Source organism: Callionymus lyra, chromosome 1 (genome assembly GCF_982586985.1).
Source record: "Callionymus lyra chromosome 1, fCalLyr1.hap1.1, whole genome shotgun sequence".
Classification (NCBI taxonomy): Eukaryota; Metazoa; Chordata; class Actinopteri; order Syngnathiformes; family Callionymidae; genus Callionymus; species Callionymus lyra.
In genome coordinates, this window is record NC_141818.1 from 38839244 (window position 1) to 38865298 (window position 26055).

The 26055-nt window shown below is 36.8% G+C and overlaps 3 protein-coding genes across 6 annotated transcripts; 2 read left to right on the forward strand and 1 right to left on the reverse strand.

Annotated features, from left to right (window-relative positions):
• Window positions 1–3173: 3173 nt before the first annotated feature.
• Window positions 3174–6966, forward strand: ufsp2 (ufm1-specific peptidase 2). The gene is made up of 12 exons (XM_087783916.1): window positions 3174–3276; window positions 3433–3520; window positions 3693–3858; window positions 3920–3983; window positions 4062–4216; window positions 4283–4475; window positions 5127–5273; window positions 5337–5501; window positions 5565–5689; window positions 5758–5834; window positions 6587–6711; window positions 6801–6966. The coding sequence occupies exons 1-12, from the start codon at window positions 3274–3276 to the stop codon at window positions 6885–6887; spliced, it is 1395 nt and encodes a 464-aa protein (XP_087640042.1). The 5' UTR covers window positions 3174–3273; the 3' UTR covers window positions 6888–6966.
• A 1835-nt stretch (window positions 6967–8801) lies between these two features.
• Window positions 8802–15684, forward strand: cfap97 (cilia and flagella associated protein 97). 4 transcript variants are annotated; one of them, XM_087806729.1, is made up of 5 exons: window positions 8802–8938; window positions 9943–10766; window positions 10844–11124; window positions 14415–14580; window positions 15341–15684. In XM_087806729.1, exons 2-5 carry the CDS (start codon window positions 9974–9976, stop codon window positions 15499–15501), a joined length of 1401 nt encoding a protein of 466 aa, XP_087662855.1. In that variant the 5' UTR covers window positions 8802–8938; window positions 9943–9973; the 3' UTR covers window positions 15502–15684. The 4 variants fall into 4 exon arrangements, with proteins under 4 accessions (XP_087662855.1, XP_087662828.1, XP_087662837.1 ...); XM_087806702.1 differs by lacking the exon at window positions 8802–8938 and adding an exon at window positions 9334–9410; XM_087806711.1 differs by lacking the exon at window positions 8802–8938 and adding an exon at window positions 9334–9410 and having other exon boundaries at window positions 15344–15684.
• A 703-nt stretch (window positions 15685–16387) lies between these two features.
• On the reverse strand, window positions 16388–19529 carry slc25a4 (solute carrier family 25 member 4). Its single transcript, XM_087806742.1, has 4 exons — window positions 19362–19529; window positions 17547–18033; window positions 17332–17472; window positions 16388–16778 (listed from the first exon to the last, which is right to left on the reverse strand). Exons 1-4 carry the CDS (start codon window positions 19470–19472, stop codon window positions 16621–16623), a joined length of 897 nt encoding a protein of 298 aa, XP_087662868.1. The 5' UTR covers window positions 19473–19529; the 3' UTR covers window positions 16388–16620.
• Window positions 19530–26055: the final 6526 nt, after the last annotated feature.

Genomic DNA, 26055 nt, shown 5'->3' on the forward strand with positions numbered 1-26055 from the left:
TTATTTTATAGTATCATGTTATTTCATAGTATCATGTTGTTTCATAGTATCATGTTGTTTCGTAGTATCATGTTATTTCAAAGTATCATGTTATTTCATAGTATCATGTTATTTTATAGTATCATGTTATTTCATGATATCGTTTTATTTCATAATATCATGTTATTTCATAATATCATGTTATTTCATAGTATCATGTTATTTCATGATATCGTTTTATTTCATAATATCATGTTATTTCATGATATCGTTTTATTTCATAATATCATGTTATTTCATAATATCATGTTATTTCATAGTATCACATTATTTCATAATATCATGTCATTTTACACTATCACATTATTTCATACTTACTATCACATTGTTTCATAATATCACATTATTTCATAATATCAACATTTTTCATAATATCACATTATTTTATAATATCACGTTATTTCATAGTATCATGTTAATACATAGAACATGAGAAAATTCGATATATATTCGTTACAGAGTTGAAAAAATATGAAAAATTAATGTCTCCGAAATTGGGAAATAATGTTTTAAAACATTAGTTGACTGGCGGATGATGTGAACGCAAATAAATGTTGCCTGAAATAATGGTGAGACAACAAATCTGAAATCAGGAAATAAGTCTTAAAACCCAGACTGTATTGCTTAATTTCACTGGAGTTTCACTGGCCAAAAACATATACGTTACGATTCATTCTTGTAAGCTTCTGGTGCATTCTACTCCAAAATAAACTAAAAATCATCTGAAGCATGACATCAGACCATTGGTGGCCTTCAGTATGATATTCTGCGCATATCCTTCTTTTGATGTGTCGAAATATTTTATTACGTTATGTCATGATATTATCACATTATTTCAAGACATTATCACTTTATTTCTTGATATTATCACATCATTTCATGATATTATCACGTTATTTTATGATATTATCACATCATTTCATGATATTATCACGTTATTTTATGATATTATCACGTTATTTCATGATATTATCATATTATGTCATGATATTATCATATTATTTCATTAATTTTATCATGTTTTTTCAAGATATTATCATGTTATTTCATGACATTATCTCATTATATTGTCACGTTATTTCATGATATTATCACTTTATATTTAATGATATTATCACTTTATTTCATGATAGTATCACGTTATGTCATGATATTATCACTTTATTTCATGATATTATCACATTATTTCATGACATTATCACTTTATTTCCTGATATTATCACATTATTTCATGATATTATCATGTTATTTTATGACATTATCAGGTTACGTCATGATATTATCACTTTATTTTATGATAGTATGACTTTATGTAATGATATTATAAAGTTATTTCCTGATATTATCACATTATTTCATGATATTATCATGTTATTTTATGATAGTATGACTTTATGTAATGATATTATAAAGTTATTTCATGATATTATCACCTTATTTCTTCATATTATCACGTTATTTCATTATATTATCACGTCATGTCATGATATTATCACGTTTTGTCATAATATTATAACGTTATTTAATGATATTATCATGCTATTTCATGATATTTTCACTTTATGTCATGATATTATCCGATTATTTCATGATATTATCACGTTATGTCGTGATATTATTACATTATTTCATGATATTATCACATTATGTCATGATATTATGACGTTATTTCATGAAATTATCAGGTTATTTCATGATATTATCACATTATGTCATGATATTATAACATTATTTCATGATATTATCACGTTATGTCATGATATTATAACATTATTTCATGATATTATCACGTTATGTCATGATATTATCAGGTTATTTCATGATATTATCACCTTATGTCATGATATTATAGCATTATTTCATGATAGTATCACGTTATGTCATGATATTATCAGGTTATTTCATGATATTATCACGTTATGTCATGATATTATCACCTTATGTCATGATATTATCACATTATTTCTTGATATTATCACATTATTTCTTGATATTATCAGGTTATTTCATGATATTATCACCTTATGTCATGATATTATCAATATTATCAACAACAAATAAACTAATACTGGCTGCAGCTCTGAACTACAAATGTTTTCTTTCCTTCTCCATGACATGCTAGTGGAATATTGACTACACTTGTGATTTTAAAGCAGCAGTCGCTTCAGTCTTGAGTCTCGACTCGGAGCCTCGCATGCATGAGAGTTGTGGCCCCGGGTGTTATTTACTCTGTAAGTATCTTCTACTCCGTTAATTCTTTCACGTTACAGTTTAAAATGGTTGAACTGAATGCAACAAAGTGGTCGTTGGATTTAAAAATAGAGATTTAAAAGAGATAGTGTTGCATAACTAGTGTGACATGATCAGTGATGCTGGACTAATCGGATATATCAAGCTTCACTCCATCCCAGTATAGAACCAGTGTCCCCTGGGCTGCATTTTAATGACTGGAAAATACGATACCGTGACATGTCAGCCTCAGCTTTCTGCACTCGCTGTGTTTACATGTAGGTTATGATGATTTTACATGTGTAATGTTGATAGTTATTAAATATGCACTGAATAAAGTTTATCTATCTAAATCTCCAACTCGTTTTTATTAATTATTTTTATATTAATTCTTGTAAATAATTATTAAATTGTACAGAAAAAGAAACGTCTGTTTACCAAACTGTGTTACTTTATCATTACGTTTAATTTTAATTAAATAACTTATTTGACATTGTTTACAGTTTCTAGTTTAAATGAACATTACGTAAGACGTGATGAACAGCGCCACTCTCGGGTTAAAACACAATACTACATGTAAACTATTTAAAAACTATTAATAATATTAATAGTACACATACATGCGTCGAGGATTTTATTTAAAATAAATAAACATTCTTTGGCTAAATCCCGCAAATAATTATCGAGTCAGGAAGTTGTTTTTTTGTGATTATTTTTATCATTTGGATACAATTAACTATTTTAAATTAGTATTATCTGTGCACAAAATCGACACTTTGCTTATTCCTAATATATAATTTTTTTTGAACAATAATCGTTATATTTTGTTTAAGATTATTATAAATAAAAAGTTGGCCTGTGCTCTTGTTGCCGTGGCGACGTGGGCGTGGTCATCGAGAACCAATCAAGTGGCGCGTTCATGGACACGTCGAGAGCTTCCTCCAGTGGACGTCATGGCTAGTTTAGCATTAGCTTCTTGAATTAAAACTGCAATATTGCCTCAAAATGGTGAGTTTATTGCTCTTCCTTAATTGATATTAAGATTTTTTTAAAGATGCTTAAGTTTCTTTCGATATGTTGGTCATGACAGCTGCGTAAAATTTGACTATTTTAAAGTGTTTGTGAATAAAACGCTGTAAACATAAGTGGTATCTTTTACTGCAGGTTGTTGGTTCGCTTCCTCAAGACACCGCAGGAATCCTCCGAGTCAGAGGACCACTGGAGCTGAGATGTCTGCTCAATAACACAGATGGTACGTGTCGTTCCTGACAGATGTTCAATGTTGCATCCATCAAAACAATGTCAAACTATCAACTGTCAACTTGTCTATGGATCCCTTTCATTCTTACTTGTTTTTGTGTGTTTTGACATTATTAATAAACACCAGAATGACTGTTTTAACTACTGTTTCTTCTCCGTGCCAGTCATCTCCAGGACATTCGACGGTCTGCGTTCTCAGGTGCAATCCCGGTTCTGTGTCTTCACGATCCAGGACAGTCCTGTGGTCATCTGGCCAAACAAAGGCTGTGCCGTGACACCTAAAGACATAACGCCAAACACGTCGCTTATAGATTTGTTGCCGTGGATACGGTAAGTGTTGACATGTGTTAAGCATGTTCGTCGTGGTTGTAATGTTGCTCGATTCTTGCAGATCGGATGAAAGCGAAGTTGACAAAAAAGCTGCACGAAAAAAAAGCAAAAGGACTTCCTTTGTGGTATGTTGACGTGGAAACGGTGTCGAAAAATTGCGAACTTTTAAATAAACTATATTTTCTATTTCTCTTGTTATTAAGCGTGTCATAGACCTTCAACTGATGATGGAGGCGACGAGGTCCGGACCCCTTCCGGCCCCTGTGATTTGCCAGACGCTCCAGAAGTCCAACTTTTTGTGTTCAACTCTTCCCATGGATTGTGTCGTCACTTTCTCGGCATCTGACAGTTTAGAAACGTGTGTATGTCGCCCTGTCACTCACTATTTTGATGCCTTCAGCAAGTGACTCTTCTTCTCCTGCAGGGCCTGCGCTCACCTGTCGGAGGCACTCGTCGCACAGTTGTGCGAGATGGAGAAAGTAGTCCTGCTGCATATGAAGGGAAACTCTGTCTTGGTTCCTGAACCGCTTCACTTCCTTCTTCCTGACCCTCATGGTTTGGTCACCGTGGTTTATCCGGCAGAACTGTCGGATAGTCAACTGGAGACACAGAGACAGGTGAGGGTCTGTCAGATCATCACTTGTATGGACCATAAGGGTTGCCATAATTAGGTCGTAGAAAAGTCATTAAAAATGAAGGCGTGGACAGGAAAATTGTTTTTTGAAATGTGTTTCAATGCACAAAGAACTATTTTTTTTCCCCTGTTTTGTATTTCCGATTTATCTATTCCCTCCTCTTGTCAATCACCCTCCTGGAAATTTGGGTTTTAACCCCCGGAGGCTTCTCTTAACACGCATTCATACACACTCTGTTCCAGATTATTTTTTTTTAATTTCTTAACTTTGCAAAGTTATTAAGAAAAGTAGTGGACCAACTGGACAAAATTGATCCGATATTTTCTTCGGTAAAAATGTTCGGGAATTCGGTTTTTGAAAATGCTTAAAATATATAATATAATACACGCATTTACTTATTAATATCCACTGTTCTGTGTTTATTTTTATCCCCTCAGCCATGTAAACGAATTAATTTATATCGAGTATATTAGTAATATAAGTATTACTTTGTGTATTTCTATGTTTATTTCTATTTTTCTCCTCACAATATTTCTTTTTTATTACCTAATAATAGTTCTCCTCGCATTCTGTAAACTAGTTCAATAGTTAAATTTCTCAATTGAAATGTTATTAAATCCGTTCGCTTCTCAGGAATTGCATCGAAGGTTTGGACTCCCTGAAGATCGACCGTTATTCAGAAGAGCGAACGTTTACCACTTTGCAAACGAGCCTTTCAAGGACGGATATCTCCGCAACCCTCACTGCGCTCTGGTGCATCCCAACTTGGACGACGGAAAGGTGTTGTATCTGTGAATGAATTCGGGCAGAGTTTGTGACTGACGGATGCTTATCGTCTCGCAGGTTTACTTGACCCAAGGCCTCTACAGTTACCACCACTACATGCAGGACCGCGTGGACGACAACGGCTGGGGTTGCGCGTATCGTTCCCTCCAGACCATCTGCTCTTGGTTTCAGCAGCAGGGCTTCGCGGATCGGCCGGTGCCGACTCACAGAGAGATCCAGCAGGTCGACTTCTTACAGTTCGTCTTTTAAAGTCTGTATTCGTGCTGACTTGTGTTTCCCTCCTAGGCTTTAGTGGACGTCGGGGACAAAGAAAAAGCCTTCGCTGGGTCCCGTCAGTGGATCGGATCCTTTGAGGTCCAGGCTGTTCTCAACCAGCTACTGGGGGTCACGTCGAAGATCATGTTTGTGAGGTGTGTGTGTAGATCATTGAACAAGGAGAGGGGTCTGATCTTTGCAGTAAAGCATTCGCACTCTTCAGTCAGGGCTCAGAGTTGGCGTCTAAAGGCAGAGAACTGGCGAACCACTTCCTCACAGAAGGAACACCTGTAATGATCGGTGAGAATCCATTTTATTCTAATGTCGCTCCATGAACCCGGTGACATTTTCCACTTTATTTTTTCATCTTGATCAAGCCATTTACAAGCGAGTCAAAACACACACATCATGCATAAAGTTAATCCCAATTTATCAATATGAAAAAAACATTTTTTCCTGTCGTTATTTGATTGTATTTTCACAAAATTAAGTATCATTGGGTTCTATGGGGCTATAAACGGTTGCCCCCGTATATAACCCTGTAATCAACTAGCTTATCTTTTAGAATCACAAATAAAGTAAGTAAAGTAAATAGATAAAATGAGATTAATTTAAAAAAGAAGAAGTTACTTTTACATTGAAGTGAGCATATAAATATGTATGATTAAATAAAATAAAGTGTTTCTGATCCGGACAGCAAACAGGTGGAAAGATTTCTTAAACTATTGTTATCCAAACCCGGAAGTTTACTTTCAGTTTAGAATTTACTTTAGGTTTTTCCATCACATTGTTCCTTCTAAGTTTTATCTTGACTCACTCAACAACCAAAAAGAGCAAATAAATCATGTAAAATTCAAGTGACTTGGTGTCTTTGTAATAGCATGGACTTGTTAGCGTGACAGCATAGTGAGTGTTTTTTTTTTTAAATATAATTGTTGATGTTGATCAAGAGCTGCTGTTTTACACTGATATGAACTTACCTTCTGCTCTGGTTCTTCTGTGTGTGTAGAGCTACATAGAAATGTTGTTCTTGCTTGATGTGTCTCGGGCAGGAGGAGGAGTTCTCGCTCACACTATCCTCGGTGTGGCCTGGAGTGAGATCACCGGAAACATCCGTTTCCTCATCCTGGATCCACATTACACCGGAGCCGAGGACCTTCAGGTCATCACGGACAAGGTGGGTCACCTGCAGGAATCGTCCATTGTACCTCGCTTGTTACTTCTTTTTCGCCCGGCTTCCTTCACTGACTTCACGTGTGGTTTCAGGGCTGGTGTGGCTGGAAAGGACCGGACTTCTGGGATCAGACCGCTTATTATAATCTGTGTATGCCACAAAGACCGAGAGTTATATGACTAATAGAGAATCTTTCTTGAAGTGAGGCTTCAATAAACTTGATTTATGAGAATAATGTATGTTTATGTCAGCGTCGATACTAACAAATGGTCTTAAGTAAAGTTCAAATATTCAGTTAAATCTCAAATAGTGGTGACGTGATATGGAAGTGTATCAGTGCCGTCAGAATATTGAATGGTTATATTTTAATTAAATGTATTTAATTTTTTAATCTTTAAATATGATAGTTCTATATTGGTACGTTGCATTTCATTTTACTAAATCATTAAATTAAATAATTTGTGCATTATGTTTTAATTTTTTAAATCATTGAATCTTTAAAAATGTAATATTTTCAAGAATGAATTTTTTTACACTTAAATTTATTCCAATAAATAAAAGGTACATTTTATGAGGATATATTTTCATTCCTAGCTTTTGAAATTCAGTAAACAATGTTGGTACAATTATTCAATTAAAAAAAAACCTTTTAAGTATTAAAAAAATATGAAAATGCTTGTTATTAAAACAATTTAAATGTTACAAACTATTTATTATATACTTAAATAAGTTTGGCTTAATGCTAATTGAAAAAAATCCTCCTGAGAACTGGTCCGTTTGAGTTTTTTTTTTTTTTTCTTTTTTCTACTTGGACTCTCTCCAGATTTAAATTCCTAATTATCATAGCTGTGACTATTCCAGAAGGTTAACTATCCTTTAACGTTCCTGAGCTACTAACACCTTCATGTGGACACGATCAGACCAGACTCAGGTTTATGAGACGTCTTCCCTCTCGCCACTATTGTCCTGCGTCTCCAGATTTAATCAGCGGGTTACACTGTTGAGTCCAACTATGTTATTAGCAGACAACCCGTGACCAATTGTGATTTCAGGGGACGCGTCTCTGGTTAATCCTCTTACCGAAGCGCTGGAAGGAACCCTCTGGAACTGGTGGTCCTCGCAGAGAAAATCATGACTTTGTCTATATCTTGGCGAGAGTTAAGTCCCTGGTGTGGTGATGTTGCTTCACTTCACACTTAAAAGGGAAAAAAAAGTCCCAATTGTGGGATTAATTGTCTAGACTAGGCTTTTTGAGATTTTGGGCTCCAGGGATACTTTGTCTTTTAATCATTGCTAACCTAACGTAAAATTAATAATCAAACTAGTATTTATTTACTTACTCCTTTAACTTTATAACTTTATAACTCCTGTTGTATTATCAGTTTTATCTTGACCTTTAAAGTATATATTTTATTTAATATTGTTTTGATTGTTTAAGCGCTTTGTGACCCTGGTCTGGAAAAGCGCTATATAAATAAAAATTACTTACTTACTTACTTACTTATTTTATTTCTATGTATTGATGGGTTGTTGTTGCATTTATTTAAAATCCGAATCGTCTTTATTTCCTTTAATGTAAAACAAAATAGGGTTTGTGTGGTAAAACTTTCAGAAACACTTTTCTGTACCTTTTTAAACAAGACACTATTATTCTTGACACTTTAATGAGTATTTAAACTTTGAAAAAATGCCTAAGAATATGGTTTGTTGCCATTTACAGCGACATGGTATTTATTTTATTTGTTATTATTTATTTATTTTTCTTTGATTATATATTAAAATAAATTTAGAAACGCTTTTTTAAAATTAAGTGTATTCATTTATTTTTTTAAATACTTTCTTTCTTAAGCAGTTTATTTATTTCCGAATCGTAAACTTGTATTGTCAGCGTTGGTGACGTCACAGGATAAATATAGAAAATGAAAATTAAATTAGATTAATAAAAAATAAAAGAAATGCGTTTAATGTTTACATCTGGTTCGTATTTTATTAGAAACCTTTACCGTGTTAAAAAATAAAAATAAAAATAAACGTGTCCACACGACACTTCCTGTGTCTGACGTCACCGTTGCTAGGAAGTGATGTAGTTGCCTGGTTACGCTGCTACTGTAGCCACATAGCACACGTTTGTTTTTATTATCGCGTCCAAGTGTCAAGTAAGAAAAACCGTTTTCGGAATAAAAAAGAAAATCTGCTCGTTGCAAAACGCCAGGAAACCTTTTGGTGACAAGTGAGCCTTATTTGACTTGTTTTTTAAACCGTTTCTAACTGACTCGTGACTGCGACTCTTTCAGCTCCTGAAATATATTGTTGTTATAAAACTAGTTAAACTCAATTTACTAGTTTTATTTGCGTCTTTTAAAAGCCGTTTGACATCGATTTGTTCATCTTTATAGTGGCTCTCATAAAAAACGGTTTAATCGCCATTTTAAGATCATTCAACTCCATCATCTTTATGATGAAAGTTGGACTGAATTTGGAATAAAGCGAAGCTATCAGACGATTAAAGTCATCGAATTAAAGACTTAAAACACCATAGTTTGGACGAAACAAAGCACTGACTTGTACTTATTAAAGAGCATCGCAGAATATATTAATGAGTTTCATATTTGATAGTTTAGAAGCTACATTTCTGAGGGAATTAAAAAGGGATTGTTATCCATGACTTTACAAAGGCACAGATACAGGACTTCAGGTTTGAGGTAAATCTAAAAAGAAACTACATTTATGACTTATTAAAACAACGAATCAGTTGGTTATAACGGAATAGATTTGTATTGAAGTACATCAATGACAAGTGTTGGCTGTAATAGTGCCACCATATATATATATATATTCAATATGAAAGTCTACAAATTAAATACAAGTGAATTTAGGAGAATATTGGGCTTGAAACTCTTCAATAAAAACAATAATAATGTGTTCCAATTGTGTCTTTCAATTATTTAAAGATAATTAGACCTTTCAATAGACACATTTTTTTAATTCAAATATTCAATATAAACTAATTCAACCTTTCAATATTACAATCATTTAAATTGCAATGATTCCAAAAAAATGATTAAATCCATTTCAAAAGAAAAATTCAAAGTTAAATAATCAATTCAATAGTCTGATGTCTCTGATATGCTTCCATACAAGTTGACAGAAAATATTGTTTAAATAAAGGTTTTGTTATAGTTACAGGAAACTAAACAACTGGATCAGCCATTGAGTGTTTTTCTCCACTTATAGGTTTTGTTCGTCACATCCTCACAAAGTGACCATGTTCAGCGCGTCTGAATCACGAGAGGAAGTGGATCACTCGTTCTTCGACAGTGACGTTGAAAAAGACGATTGGAAAAAGACGGAATCAAAAGCTGAGTCTGCGAGGCCACCGGACGATTTCCCACCAGCCCTGTGGAATACTGAGAAACTCGGCGAAATAGAAGACCGTCGTGGAGAAGGACGTCAGGTACAGACGATTACAGAAGAGAGTAACTCCGTTTCAACACCACATAAAGTGATAAATAATAACTGTGGTGGGAATGTTCCGTCTACAAAGTCAACCTTAAGGCTGATGGCTTTTCTAGCGAAGGAATCGACCGTCAATGGAACGTCCAGCAGCAGCTCCACCGAGTCAGAAGAAGAAAGAAATCCCAATCAATCATTTAATCGGAAGAATAAAAGGTCTCCGAAGAAACTGGTGAGAAGACCACGCCAGCCAAGTCCGTCTTCCTCCTCGAGCGAGGCCGACCTGAAGTCGGACAGTTCTCCGAGCAGCAGCAGGAACTACTCAAACAAGCCCACAAAAATGAACAAAACGACAGCGGGTCTAAGGAAATTAAATCTGAAAAAGGGGGATTGTCGCGACCCTGACACTGATGTTTCTTGGGATTTGGTGACTGATGTGAGTCCGCTGTCTTCGCCGTGCGTCAGTCCTGTTCAGCCAGAAGACCAGAAGCAGGAAGAAATTAAAGACCAGGGTTTTAAAGAAGCCCAGCAGCAGGAGTGTGTGCCTTCAAGTGTACTCAGTGACGCTCATCATGAGGCTGAATCCCGTTTGGATGATAATGAGTGTAAGTAGAGTCACGACTGTCGTGAAGAAGACGCTTAAGGAGCCATTAATCTGGTGTATTTTCTCGTCATGTCTTAGCTTTCTTCAGCTCGGAATGTCAGTTCCAGGACCAGCTGCTCTTCAGGCTTCCTCGGCCGAACACCAGGAAGAACTTCTCCTTCAACAACGACGAGGTGCGACGCATCGACCGGGAAAATCAGCGGCTTCTGCAGGAGCTGTGTCGCAACTCCCCGAGACCCCGGTCGGGGGGTTCCGCGGGGCAGAGACCCCAGTTTAGGATCGCCGCCGCTAACGCCCGACCCTCACACAGCGCCTTGAACCGACAGAGGGAGCAGAAGCGCATCGAGAGAGAGAACCTGGTGAGTTAAACTCCGCATTGATTTAAAGAGGTCCAAGTATAGACCCTTTTAATTTTTCAAATACAAGTTGAGGCCTAAATCGTCCTTCCTTGCATCTTAATAAACCTTTCCGAAACAGCTTCCATAATACTTTGCCGCCCAGTCAGAGCTGGTTATCCCTTTTGACTAGGCAGCGTAGAAGAAGAATTTAAATACAGTCTTAAACTGACCAATGAACCTTAACTTAAGAGAGCAATATATAGAAAAGGCATCATGGGAGTTCACTGTTTTGTTGGCTCCTTAAATAAGGCACTTATTACCGCACCAACCTGACACTAAATTCCAAGGTTACGCCTAATCTTATCCAGTGTCCAAATGAATAACCTGTTGAATATATTCAAATATTTAGTACCTTGTGCAGAGAAAACAATGAGACCTGCCAGTAGTTAAATAGTATAAACGATGGGTTGATGAGGCCTCAGGAAATTGATGAGGAATCAGTGTCTTCAATTTGAAGGCCACTAGATGGCAAACTTGATCTAATAATCATTGTCAGTAAGTAAGTAAGTAAGTCATTTTTATTTGTATAGCGCTTTTCTAGACCAGGGTCACAAAGCGCTTAAACAATCAAAACAATATTCAATAAAGTATATATATATATATAAAAGTGTCTTAAGATGTTTCTTGAAGGAGTCAGTAGATCATCAAACACAGAGGGAGAGGAAGATTGTTCCAAAGCTTAGGAGCAACAGTCTTAAAGGATTCCTCTCCTCTGGTCCTGAACCGTGTTCAGGAACCATCAGTAGATTCTGATCCACAGACCTCAGAGCCCGAGCTGTGGTGTAAGGCTGGATCAGATCAGTGATGTAAGGAGGAGCCTGACCATGAATAGATCTGAAAGTAAGAACCAGAATTTTAAAGTTGATCCTGAAAGAAACTGGAAGCCAGTGAAGAGTTTTAAGGATCGGAGAAATGTGAGTTCTTCTACTAGAGCAGGTCAGAATTCTCTCTGCAGAGTTTTGAATGAACTGCAGGAGAGACAGCTTCCTTCTTCTTCTTCATTGGCTATGATCTATTAATTAAATGAAACCTGGCATTATTTTCAAACTTGGAGCGCCATCTAGTGGCCTTTCAGAATGAAGACGCTGCTTCATGAGGTCTCATGAAACCATCAACATTCATTCGTTTTTTTCTGCCGCTTATTATGCGAGTCGCGGGCCGGCTGGAGTCTGTCCCAGTTTCATCGGGCGAGGGGCGGGGGACACCCTGGACAGGACGCCAGTCCGTCACAGGACAAAGAGAAAGAGGCACAACCATTCACACACACACTCATACCTACAGACAATTTCCCCAAGTTCCAAATCAACCTCTAGGTTTTTTGGACTGTGGGAGGAAACCGGAGTACCCGAGTAAACCCACTCTAGAGGGGGAGAAGATACAAACTCCACACAGAAAGGTCACAAGTTGGCTCCCTCCCAACCTGGAAGCGAACCAGCAACCTGTGAGGAGATCCTGCTAACCATCACCAAATAGTATAATTAGGTGTTTTTACTATTTCATACATTTGTATTTTAAATTCTTTGGCTGAATTATAAAGTTGTCAGAGTCCGCGGGGCCGTGTGAAGTCTGTTCAAAACTGGAATTTGTTGGATTTACTGCAAGGAAACTCAATAAATTGTAGCGGAACTTCCTGGATCAACAACTTAAAATGGATGAAGGAGAAGATACGTCTTCTTTGCACACAGAAGTTCAGCACAGTAACAAAAAAAAAATTGCAAGAGGGGTTCGTCCATATGTCGAGAATCGACTGTACGAGTGGGTTTTTTGTGCAAGAGTCGCAGTACCAGACCCGGCTGACTGGTCTCGGACAGATGGTAGCAGGTGGGTGTTGAGCTGCTGAGCAACAATGTGAGAAGGTTCAGACGTCCTCGTCCATGACGTCGGCCCGGGTCGGCGAGTGACGTGGGGAGTGGAAGTGGAAGATCCTGACATTAATCTCTTGGATTCACATGTAGTTCTTGCTCTGATCTTTGGATGTGAAGATGTTTGTTGACCTTTAGGGGACACACTGTTCTCTCTCTCTCTATAGAAGCATGAGTCGGCTTTTTGGATGCTTTTCACCCCCTCTATTCTTAGAGCGCAGTAATTGAATCTGCCGGGTGATCCATGTTTCGAGCCACCATCGCACATGTGGACCATGTTGTCCCTTCGCCAGTCCCTCTGAGCAGCTCCATATCACTCACACTTGGATTGAATTGTGGAACAGTTGATTTTAGAATCCTTTCATTGAATATATGGTATATCTGTGAGCTTTCTTTTAACAGTGTTATACATTTTCTATATACATTTATCTTCATGTATTGTCTATGTTGTCTCAGTTATTAAATATTTGACAATAGTCCATGTGGACTACGAAAGTATTATTTAGGGCTGTAAGAAAAAAGGAATATACTTTAATAATAAATGCAAAGGCAATGTATTAATTTGAACCATTTTTGGGGGGAGCTTTATAATCAATATTTCCATTTTATCATAGTTCTTCAATGATTCTTGTTTCAATTATTTATCTATGATTGTATTCTATCCATTAACAATTAACTATTTGTGTTGCAACTCAACATTTGGCCGCAGTCATTCTCTCCTGTACAGCTAAAGTAAGAATAAAATCCCGGGAGGTCCTGCCAATGACTGAGGACGAGAGGATGCAGTCGACTCCACCAGCATTTTTATGTTGCAATTAAACATCGATCCTCTAGATGGCAGCAGTCAATACAGCCTCTGTAGCTAAAGGAACAATGAGATCCCGCGATATCCTGGAGATGACTGAGGACGAGAGGATGCAGTCGACTCCACAAGCATTTTTATGTTGCAATTAAACATCGATCCTCTAGATGGCAGCAGTCAATACAGCCTCTGTAGCTAAAGGAACAATGAGATCCCGCGATATCCTGGAGATGACTGAGGACGAGAGGATACAGTCGACTCCAGCAGCTTTCAAAGCTGATGTTTGGACATATTTTGGTTTCAAAACAAATGAAAGCAGTTACGACTTCGTCAAGAGTCATGTGGTCTGTAAATTGTGCAACACCAGAGTCAAGTACTCGACGATACTATACATATATACTTGTTACTACAGTATCACCATATATGTTAACCTCTGTATTGTATCGCCAGATTCAGGATATTTAATCTCACAAAATCCAAAACGGTGTCAAAAAATAAACCAAAATGAGATTTATTTTTTAATATCTGAGTTGATCTGAGTTATTGACCCGAGTCTTGAGTTTGTCTCTATTTTGTGTCGACTCCAGGCATTTCTAAAAAGACTGGAGGCGGTGAAGCCGACGCGTGGACTGAAGCGTTCAGAACAACTGGCCAACTATCAACGCAGAGGCGGATATGGAGGCCCAGTCCCGCCAAACTTCGGTTACGCCTACATGGACAAGGAGGACTTCGATTCCAGCAGGATGTGGTTAGGTGAGTCCACCATACAAATGATTAGCAACAACTATAATATTGATCGAATCGTCATTGCTAAATGTTTTTATTGGTCTGCAATAACCACTTTTAGCCTCTTACTAAAGTGAAAATTCCTTTATATTAGATTATATTTCATCACTACAATCGCATGATTAACTTTTGTTTTGTGATTGCGTGTTGGGTAAATCGTGTTAGTTCCCCCTGGTGTTGAAACACTTGCATTGAACATTTTCACTGTTAGCATTTTTATTTGTGTTCATTTGTTTAAAAAAAAAGAAGCAAAATGATGGGTCAGTTTCTCGTTTTACCTTCTTGCTAACTTGAAAAAAAGACTCATTACTTCATGTGAAAATACTTCATCTGATCCACTGGTGTGGAAAACTTACACAGGTTTAGAACATGGTTGAAATAACAGCATTGATTACAGTTGATCAGGATTCAATCAATCGTCACAGGAAATGTGAAAAACAAAAATCCACTAAAATGTTACGTGTTGTTGCTTTAACTAAAGTGCGTTTTAGCTTTATTTTCCCTATTTCTTAACCGACCATAGCATGTCAGACACCATACAAGTGACTAATATTTATTTTGAAAAACCTCCTTAGATCCAGAAGAAACTACTCTATGTTCTTTGTGCCGTTTGTTAATCTTTGTGAAAATGTCATTGAAGTACTTTCACCTGAGTTATCGTAGAAGATGTCCCTTGTACAAGTACTGCATGCTCCCAGAACTATTTTTTTTAATTTTTGGGTTTCAGTAGAAGATCACTCTGGTTTAATTCCAGCCAACAGAGGTCAGCGGGTGAACAGTGCCTCTCCTCAGGACGCCAGTCCAGCCTCGGTCGACACCAGCAGCACCGAGTCGGCCTGCAAGTCGAAAAAAGTCGGCACTTCCCGACCACTTCCTGCCTGGCCTTGACCCCTCACCTGGAGACCCTTCTTCATCACTGCGGCCATAATAATCGTATTTATTTAATTACAAAGAATTATTTTAGTCGGATCTGACACAAAGACGACATGCTGTCTTGAAGTTACTATATTCCTCTTAATAATATCTACTGTTGTCATAATAGAGATGTAATAAAGTTTGTATGCAAATTCATTTTAATGGTCGCTTTGGTCCAAATCAAAGTAGATTAATTGTGATATGACTGATAGAGAATCTACAGTATTGTGGTGTACAAGATATTGAGACACTTCAATATTGCAGATTTCTTTTCACTATACTGTATCTTTGTTCAACAACACTGTATTGATTTTATTAAATTAAATTAAAGTTCTTATATGGTTTTTATGTCAATAAATATTGTATAAAAATTAAATCTAATTATTTTTTTTACACATAAAAACATGCATATAAAAGTTTCTTATTCGGAATGAATCAAAGCGTTGCAAACCTCCGGCCGATAGATGTCATTACGTCCTGTGGAGCTAAAGGAACAATGAAATCCCGAGGAAATGACTGAGGACGAGAGGATACAGTCGACTCAAGCAGATTTTAAAGCTGGCGTTTAGACATATTTTGCATTGATTAAAGCAGTTACGACTTCAAAAGTCATTTAGTCTGTAAATTCTGCAACACCAGAGGAAAAAAATCTATGTCAGTATTCAGGGTAAGACAAGAAAGTGGTTTGTCAGTAATTGTACAGCGACTACTTAAAAAAATGAAGACCACGACGCGATAAGACACTTGCTTCCTGTTCCAGTGATTTTGGTAAATACCGTCATCGCAATTTCTGCGTCATAAGTGCGACTTTACTGTCTCTTTGTAGCAGATGCCAAATCAACAGAAAAAAACACCCAGAAATGGTAAATAATGAACCTTTTTATTTTTAATAAAACGTGAGATATGGATAAAGAATGATCACAACCTTTTGATCCTTGAGAGCTGGTGATACTTGAACAAACTCGGGATAATAATTCAGAGATTTATGGAGTCCGTCCTCGTCTCGGCGGTTCAAGACATCCCAGGTCGTGTTGACGCAACAATGACATAAGACACGTGAAGGGTTTTTTCCTACGTGGGAATCGAGAGGGTCTATGTGTACTTCTTGATCTCGTCGTACAGGACCAACACGAAGGCGCCGCCCATGCCTCGGATGACGTTGGACCAGGCGCCCTTGAAGAAGGCCTTCGAGCCCTCTTGCTTCATGATCTTACTCCAGCAGTCAATTGTTCCCGTGTACATGATGTCGGCTGCGAGGAGCGAAGAGCAGGTTTAGTGATTTAGTAATTTATGTGTTTTTTTATGAGCTCAAGTCATTTTCCAACGTGCACTGGAATTTAATTGAAAATAATCAAGCTATTTCTAATGTAATTATGTATCTATTATCAATAAAAAACACCTTTTATATTTATTTTTTCATAGTTTTAATACAGAATTTTGACCTTCCACAACAGGAACCAAAATCTTTTATCAGTCTTGGTCTCGAGCCGAAAACATTTGATACGTAGAAAACCGTCTTCAACAGAATCTAATTCCTTTCTTTCAACCTTGGTTTTACTGTCATTCATGGCATCTTATCTTAACCTTTGTTTTATCTCAGGGTCAAGGCGACCCGAAGGTCACTGCTTCAAAGTATTCAAGGAAGCCAGGGAGGTCGTTCACCTTGACCCCAGAGACGGCACAAGGGATACCACAAACACATTTGTTTTTTTAGGCCTTTGGGGTCACATTGACCCTGAGATAAAAACAAGTTGGTCTAAAGAGTTGCATCATGATTATTGAAGTTATAAAAGGGTCACTCACCTCCTTTACGCCCGGACTGCATCATCATGCGACGTCGGACCGTGTCGAAGGGGTAGGAGATCAAACCCGCCGCCGCCGTGACCGTCTGCGCGATCATCCAGGTGACGATGATGTGGGTGTTCTTGGGGTCGGGGAGCATACCTGTCCAGAGGGAGGTAGGGGGGGTCACAAAAGGTCAACCGAAAACAATAGGGACCGGCGACTTGGGCGCTCACCTTTGGCCGTGTCGAAGCAGCCGAAGTAGGCGGCTCTGTAGATGATGATGCCCTGGACCGACACGTTGAAGCCCTGGTACAGACCCTTGATGCCGTCCGTCTTGGAGATCTTCGTGAGGCAGTTGCCCAGCCCGCTGAACTCCCTCTCGGCCGAACCTTTCCCGATGTCCGCGGCGAGCCTGGTTCTGGCAAAGTCCAGAGGGTAGACGAAGCAGAGCGACGTGGCCCCGGCGGCGCCGCCGGACGCCAGGTTGCCGGCGAAGTAGCGCCAGAACTGCGTCTTCTGGTCCACGCCGCCCAGGAAGATCTTCTTGTACTTGTCTTTGAAGGCGAAGTTGAGCGCTTGGGTGGGGAAGTAACGGATGACGTTGGCCAGGTTGCCCCTCCAGAAGGAGATGAAGCCCTGCTCTTTAGGGATCCTGTACACGCAGTCCATGATGCCCTTGTACTGCATGTCAACGGTGATCTGTTTACTGGCATGTTGGACCTGCAGGGGGAAGACGGTACTTGTTTACACTTGAACTTGACTTTTTAGTTTCTTTATGAGCTTTTTTTCAATGGGTTGTTTCCAGCTTTAAGAGGTAGAATGAGTTTGTCCTCTTAAATTATAATATTAAGAAAAATACAGTGGCAACTATCCAAACTATTGTGAGATTTTGTGATACTGTAGTAACAAGGATATATTCGTAGTATTGACGAGTACTTGACTCTAGTGGTACAGAATTTATAGACCACATGACTTTTGATGAAGTCGTAAATAATTTAATCAGTTTTGAACCAAAAAACAGATTCTAAAGCTGATGTATTTGACTGTATCCTCTAGGCCTCAGTTATCTCCAAGATCTTACATAATATCCTTGTTCTTTTAGCTGCTGAGGATGTGATGACTATCAGACCAGACTATCATAATTTGCTACACAAAAATAAATAAAGGCTGTAAATAATTGCAGATTAATTGTAAATAATATACGATTCATTTATAATTTACACACTTAAATTACACATTAAAATTACAGCTGAAAATATAATATGTTTTAAGAGCCATATATAAATATTCAATTTTCTTTTAATGGATGGAGTGCTGCTGAATATCAATACAGTATCATGAAAATAAAGTCAGTTTATTGATATCGACTAAAAGCCTCACTGCTCACAAAGAGTCAAAGGGTTTATACATTTTCGTCATTTATTTTATATATTATTATTAAAATTATTTATTTTATGTCACCGATAAGTTACCAGCTTTTGTCTAAAAATTTGAAGGCATGTACCACAGAGTAAAAAAAAAAGAGAATTAAAAACTTTGCTTTGGCTTGGAAAAATATCCCCCAAATTCTCACTAAAATGAAAAAATAAAAGAAGAAATAAGAAGCTTAGGTGTTTAATTCTGCGTTATTTAATTGCAAGAAAGCACGATAATTTTTTTTTAAATCGATAGTAGCAATAATGAGGATTAAAATCTAAACTATTGAGTGTAGAAGTCGAGAGTCACGTGTGTGCGCGGCCATGATGCCTCCGTCACTCGAGTATCTGATCTGTATTTGGTTACACGAGTTAAATTTAGCGATTCACTTTCACCCAACTACTGTCTGTCGTCTCTTTCATACAAAACGTAATAATATTACCAAAGAACTTGGATTTTCCCAAACTTTTATTTTGGGGGGGAGATTCCTGAGATCACGTGTGTGCGTAAAAATCCATTATTGGATCAACTCATGCAGACCACAGTATATGATACTTTTTACAAATGAAACCGGTGTTTATTTAAAGTATTTAAAACTTTTAAATCAATGAAGCCTCAGGTGTTTTTTTTACCTGCAGCAGCAGCTTGACTCTCTCGATGGGAGCCACTGCTGTCTTGGAGATGGCAGCGGCGATACCTCCCGCCAGGAAGTCCTTCATGAAACTGACCACCGCGTCCGACATGGCTTCTCGATTCTCTGGTCAGTCTCTCTCTCCAAAAACTTGATGTCCTCCGGGAGACCCGACGCCGATCCAAGTGGACGAACCCTCCCTCCCGCGCGCGTCTTTATACGGGCGCGCGTCCTCGCGAGAACCCTAAGTGATGGACCTGCCGCGCGTCAAATTGGTTCACGAGCTTGAGACAATATCCGAGGTCAGAGTTCAAGTTTGATCGCCATGTTTTGAGATAGGAGCGGGTCAAGATGGAGGACGTTTAAAGGACACACTGTTTTTTTTTTGGACCGGGTCAGATTTAAAGAGAACATCCAGTTAGAAAAAACAAATATTGTAACAATAAATGAAGGGAAATCCATTTTACAGTGAAAAAATGTCCTTAACCAAAAGCCTAAAACTTGTTTACAATAGAAATAACCCGATAATAGTCAGTAAAATTCATTTTTTACGCTGCTATCTTTTAAAAAGTGTATATAATTAAAAAAAGGAATTGTAGGAGAAAACAGTTCCTTCCATTTGGTTTTAACTAACTATATCATGTTGCATTATTTTAAAAACGCTTCTATTTTAATTTTTACTGCGGTTTTGCTGCAGCTCAACTGTTTTTTCCACTTATCTTCAGAGTATTCCATCCTAATTTTATTTGTTCAGGCTTTTCCTTGATTTTCTGGAACTCCTGGAAATCAGTTTTATCTTGATCTTTAAAGTATATACTTTATTGAATATTGTTTTGATTGTTTAAGCGCTTTGTGACCCTGGTCTGGAAAAGCGCTATACAAATAAAAATTAATTACTTACTTACTAATTATATCCTCCTACAGTACCACATCTTAACCACTAGATAGCGCCATTTATTCAGATTCCCAATTTTTTTTTTTAATTCTGTTTTTTTCATTCAAGCAGCTGTTCCTTCACCAATTAATTCTCTAACGTCACATAATATTCCAGCAAAATAGCCATACATTGTTGATACAATTAACATCTTCATAATATGTTGTCAATATCCAGGAGTAGGAAAGTAACAAATTATATTTACTGACGTTGTTAAGCAGTAGTTATTGTTGTATACTCGTATATTTTAAGGTCCTTTTTTTATCAACGTTTATTTAATTATATGTTACTATGCAAACCTATGTTGTATTTTCCTTACATTTTTCACATAGCCCCTCCTTAACGATTTAAACACGTTTCATTTATTTTATTTTAAATGTAAATATCTAATATCTAACGCCTCTGCACTCATAAGTGATTAAAAAACTCAATAATTCGCCATTATTTTCCACTTCTGCTAACCAAGTAACTCGCGGGCCCGCCCTGAGGACACCACCTAACTTCCAGACGGTCCAGCAGGGGGCAGTCTTTCCACGAACTTGGTGCTGATCCTGCCGGCACACTTGAGAGGTGGACCCCCAGTAAAACAGGTGCATCCCCAAAATGTACTCCTCCCTTTTTTACACAACAATACAAATAATGCAGCACTTTACTTGTCTCTTCAGCCTTGAGTAGACTCCGCCGAGGAGGTCAGAGGTCACGGAGTGGCGCTGAACCAATGAGGTGGATTGAAAATTGCACCTGCTTCTTTATCCTTATTTAATTATACATTTTCTACATCATACTTTTTATTTAGTTTAATTTTATTGGTTTCACTTCCGTTTATTTACAATGTTTTCCAATTAATTTCAGTAATTAATACTATTTTGTTGTGATATTTATTAAAATTTGTAATACTTGTTAAAAAAATACATTTGACTTTTAAATATGTAAGTTTAAAAAAAAAAAAAAAAAAAATCTTCTCAGTTCAATCTGGGCGAGGAAAGATTCGGGGTGTTATTTTGTGGAGGGGTCATGGAGGGGGCGTGATTGTTGGATTTGCATTTTGAGTATGAAGAGCTGCAGGTGTCAGACAGTTAGCAGACCCCCCCCCCCCCCTCCTCGACGACACTGACACCCACCCACAGACAAAGACACCACTACAGTGACCGATATGATCAGATAAGACCAAACTGTGACCGCCATCTTTTTATTCCTCTGATCCCCGACTGTCAATCTCCCGGCCGCCCCTCACTCCCGCAGACTACACAAGTCAGACGGGGTTAAAGCCGCAGTGGTGGAGGGTGAGGTGGGCCAGCATGGGAGCACTGGTGGGCTCCTGACTTTGATCCGGACCTCCAACCTGAGAGTGGAAATGCAATCGTTATTAAGCTGAGTGGGAAATCTTTATGGACAAAGAAGAGTCACTTTTATTTCAAAACTAGTTTGACTAAAACATTTTTTTTAAAGAGTCGTACTAAAGAATTGTTGATTACGTTCTTTACTTTGTGGATTTTAGCGTCAACGCTATAAAAAAGTTGCTTTAATCAGAAAAAAAAAGTTAATTCCATAAAAAAAAAGTGTTGATTCAATGTAAAAAAATTGCTTCAATCCGAAAAAAAGTCGTTTCAATAGAAATAAAAATTGCTTCAATTAAAAGAAAAGTTGAATCAATTATTATTTAAAAAAAAAGTTGATTCAATTAAAAGGAAAGTTTATTCAATTATTTAAAAAAGTTTATTCAATTAAAATAAAAATGCAGCTTCAATCAGACAAAAAGTTGCTTAAATCTAAAAACAATAATAATTTAATCTGAAACAGTGGCTTCAATCAGAAAAAAGTTGCGTTAATAAAAATAATAATAATAATAATTCAATTTTTTTGTAAAGCAAAAATCTAAATCTAAAAAGAGCTGCTTCAATAAATAATAATGGGGCATTTGTGTCTAAGTTATCCAATCCCAAAAATCAACTTCAATCAAAGACAAAGTTTACATATTCTTCATTTTTTATTACATTTCTTTATTTATTTTGGATTGAATTCTAAAGAAACAAAACTGTCTTATATATAACATCACTTTTGTTGCAATTCTATAATCTATATATTACGATATATATATTACGACAATACGATATATTGTGATACTGTAGTAACAAGGATATATTAGTAGTATTGTCGAGTACTTGACTCTGCTGTTGCAGAATTTTCAGACCATGTGACTCTTGACGAAGTCGTAACTGCTTTCAATTGTTTTGAAACCAAAATATGTCCAAACATCAGCTTTAAAAGCTGCTGGAGTCAACTGTATCCTCTCGTCCTCAGTAGTGACGTAATGACTTCTGCCATCTAGGGTCCACAAAACTAACACTGAGAATATTTGCATGTTATTTGTATATTAAATAATCAAATTATTTCAATTTTATACACACTTTCAGCTTTAAGAGCTGTTGGAGTCGACTGTATCCCCTCGTCCTCAGTGGTGACGTGATGACTTCTGCCATCTAGGGTCCACAAAACTAACACTGTGAATATTTGCATGTTAATATTAGTATATTAAATTTAAAAAAATTGAAAGAGATTGAATGAAATCAACCAGAGAGAGGATGAATATTGATACAGTATTGTGAAAAAGCATCGCAATATATCTATATATATATATATTCTCTCAGCCATATTATTATAGTAGACCAGGCCTACGATGAATATATATACTTGTTATGAACATTACACCAAATCATTATTTATCAATAAAACAAATCTAGTTAAAATTAAATTAATAATCTATTCATAAAGTCCATTGATGGGGTTTTAGGATGTTGGCGTCTATCCCAGCTACCTAGGGTAAGAGGCAGGGGACACGACAGGGAGGAGACGGCCCAGACACCAGTGGCGTCGAAGCAACCGTCTGAACGCCCGACCGAGGAGAAACTCAGGAGGAAGCAGATTATCAACATCGTCTGCTGGTCAGATTCGCTTCACGCCGGAGACAATACGAGCCAAAGGTCGAAGGTAAAAAGTCACACAGCCGAGGCAGCGCCAACACACACACACACACACACACACACACACACACACACACACATTAAAGTCTCCATGACCAATCAGGAAGGCCTGCAGCGACTCAGAGAGAAAAGCAGTTCAATGGACGAGGAATGAAAGAATTACGAGATCAACTTCCTAACTGTCTCACAGAAGTGACGATGTGTGTGTGTGTGTGTGTGTGTGTGTATCAAAATATAAACACGTGTGTGTGACGATCGTTTCCCTGCAAGACACTTGACCAATTTGTAGGATGAATGAACTTCTCGAGCCGACGGTCGTCCGTCACAAGTGTGCGACTTCTGTTTGTCCGTTTCCCAACCAAGAATAAGTTAATCCAGTTAAACAGCACTTAGAGTCTAATTATGGAGGCTTTTGTCGCAGAATCCACTTCCAGCTCCAGTGCGGAGAAGTCGTGTCTGTGACTGACGTATGTCGACGTATGTTGTTTATAACTGTAACTACATCCTGTGGCAAACTTGTATATACATATATATATATATATATAAACATCTATGGTGTAGAAAATATCAATTAAAAGAGTTAATTTTGCGAAATTGTGCCCATTAGAGTATCTTCTGCCTCTTTCCCTTCGTAGCTGGGATAGTCTTCAACACCCCACAACCCCATTATAGAGACCAAATGAATAATCGTTTATTTTTTACTAAAAGACTGTCATTTTATTTCTAATTAGTATTCATTATACGTTTACAGATATATACTTTTAGAATGATCTACGATGTAAGTCGGAGTGTTTTAGTAGATCTTTTAGGGTTTTAAATTTCAATAAATTGCGTGTAAAATAACATTTGATTTCCTTCAAAATCTTCGTCTTTTCATTTATATTTACAATTAACAAATATTTATGCAATAACTCTTTTTACTATTTTTTTTATGTTAAACTTCAGGCCAATAGATGGTTCACAGGAACACTGTAATCCTGTTGGAACCCCGGTGATGACTGAGAACGAGAGGATACAGAGGAGCAAAATTACTAAAAGACAAACCACAAAACACTTAAAAAATATATATTGTCGTCAGTGACATATACAGTATTAATCTTTGGAAACTCTCAAGGTGAGAATCGGTGAACACACGGATCACTAAACACCTTAAAATATTATATATTTATTTACAATCCAATTAAAATTTGGAGCAACTTCCGGGTCATAACGTGTTTAAATGTTGAATCAAGATTAATACAAAATATCTAATTCAAAAATTACTTATCAAGAAGACAAATACATTTAAATGAAACTATATATATTATATTATACCTTGAAACTAAACAAATAGTTGTATCACCTAAAACTAAGTCGAGTTTTTCAATGTGTTATCTTATAAAAGACAATACAGTATATATAAATGTACTATTATTTACATCATTATTGATTAAAAATTATTTATTTTCAAGTGCTTTGTGGTTTGTTTTTTAGTAATTTTGCCAAGAGGCAGCAGGAATATATCCTCTGTATCCTCTTGTTCTCAGTTATCGTCAGGATTACGTCGTTCCTGTGAAGACTGCCATCTAGTGGCCTGATGTTTAACATAAAAATGAATGAATGCGTGAATATTTGCATGTTTAATATGAAAGAAAGACGAAGAATTTGAAAGAATGAAAATGTTATTTTACACACAATTTATAAAAATGTAAACCAAGATCTTAAAGTTAAATATAATGTCAGACGCGATAAATCTGTGTATATTTTAAACAACCCATATATTACATCGTAGATTAGTCATGTCTAAAAGTATTTTCAAATGAATCCTGAATACTAATTATAAATACTATTAAACTAATCTAGTAAAAAATAAATAATTATTCATATCGTCTCTACAATGGGGTTGAGGGGGGTTGAAGACTATCCCAGCTACCTAGGGACAGAGGCAGAAGATACTCTACTTTGTCTGTTCACTGATTCTCACCTTGAGAGTTTCCAAAGATTAATACTGTATATGTCACTGACGACAATGTTTTGTGGTTTGTTTTTTTGTAATTTTGCTTATAGGCCCACTGCCTGTATCCTCTCGTTCTCAGTCATCACCGGGGTTCCAACAGGATTACAGTGTTCCTGTGAACCATCTATTGGCCTGAACATAAAAAAATGAATGATTGCGTAAATATTTGTTAATTGTAAATATAAAAGAAAGACGAGGATTTTGAAAGAAATCAAATGTTATTTTACACGCAATTTATTCAAATTTAAAACCCTAAAAGATCTACTAAAACACTCATACTTACATCGTAGATCAGTCGTGTCTAAAAGTATATATTTTTAAACGTATACTGAAAACGCATTAGATATAAAATTAAAGTAATCTAGTAAAAAATAAACGATTATTCATATCGTCTCTATAATGGGGTTTTGGGGTGTTGAAGACTATCCCAGCTACCTAGGGACAGAGGCAGAAGATACTCTACTTTGTCTGTTCACTGATTCTCACCTTGAGAGTTTCCAAAGATTAATACTGTATATGTCACTGACGACAATGTTTTGTGGTTTGTTTTTTTGTAATTTTGCTTATAGGCCCACTGCCTGTATCCTCTCGTTCTCAGTCATCACCGGGGTTCCAACAGGATTACAGTGTTCCTGTGAACCATCTATTGGCCTGAACATAAAAAAATGAATGATTGCGTAAATATTTGTTAATTGTAAATATAAAAGAAAGACGAGGATTTTGAAAGAAATCAAATGTTATTTTACACGCAATTTATTCAAATTTAAAACCCTAAAAGATCTAC

Coding starts and splice junctions, on each gene's coding strand:
- slc25a4 (XM_087806742.1), bottom strand. CDS start 19,472: ATGTCGGACGCGGTGGTCAGTTTCATGAAGGACTTCCTGGCGGGAGGT. Junction 17,473..17,546: donor CTGCTTCGACACGGCCAAAG/GTGAGCGCCCAA, acceptor CCCTCTGGACAG/GTATGCTCCCCGACCCCAAG. Junction 16,779..17,331: donor GCAGTCCGGGCGTAAAGGAG/GTGAGTGACCCT, acceptor CGCTCCTCGCAG/CCGACATCATGTACACGGGA.
- cfap97 (XM_087806702.1), top strand. CDS start 9,370: ATGACTTTACAAAGGCACAGATACAGGACTTCAGGTTTGAG. Junction 10,767..10,843: donor CCGTTTGGATGATAATGAGT/GTAAGTAGAGTC, acceptor GTCATGTCTTAG/CTTTCTTCAGCTCGGAATGT. Junction 14,581..15,340: donor TTCCAGCAGGATGTGGTTAG/GTGAGTCCACCA, acceptor TTTGGGTTTCAG/TAGAAGATCACTCTGGTTTA.
- ufsp2 (XM_087783916.1), top strand. Junction 5,835..6,586: donor AGGAACACCTGTAATGATCG/GTGAGAATCCAT, acceptor TGTCTCGGGCAG/GAGGAGGAGTTCTCGCTCAC. Junction 6,712..6,800: donor TTCAGGTCATCACGGACAAG/GTGGGTCACCTG, acceptor GTGTGGTTTCAG/GGCTGGTGTGGCTGGAAAGG.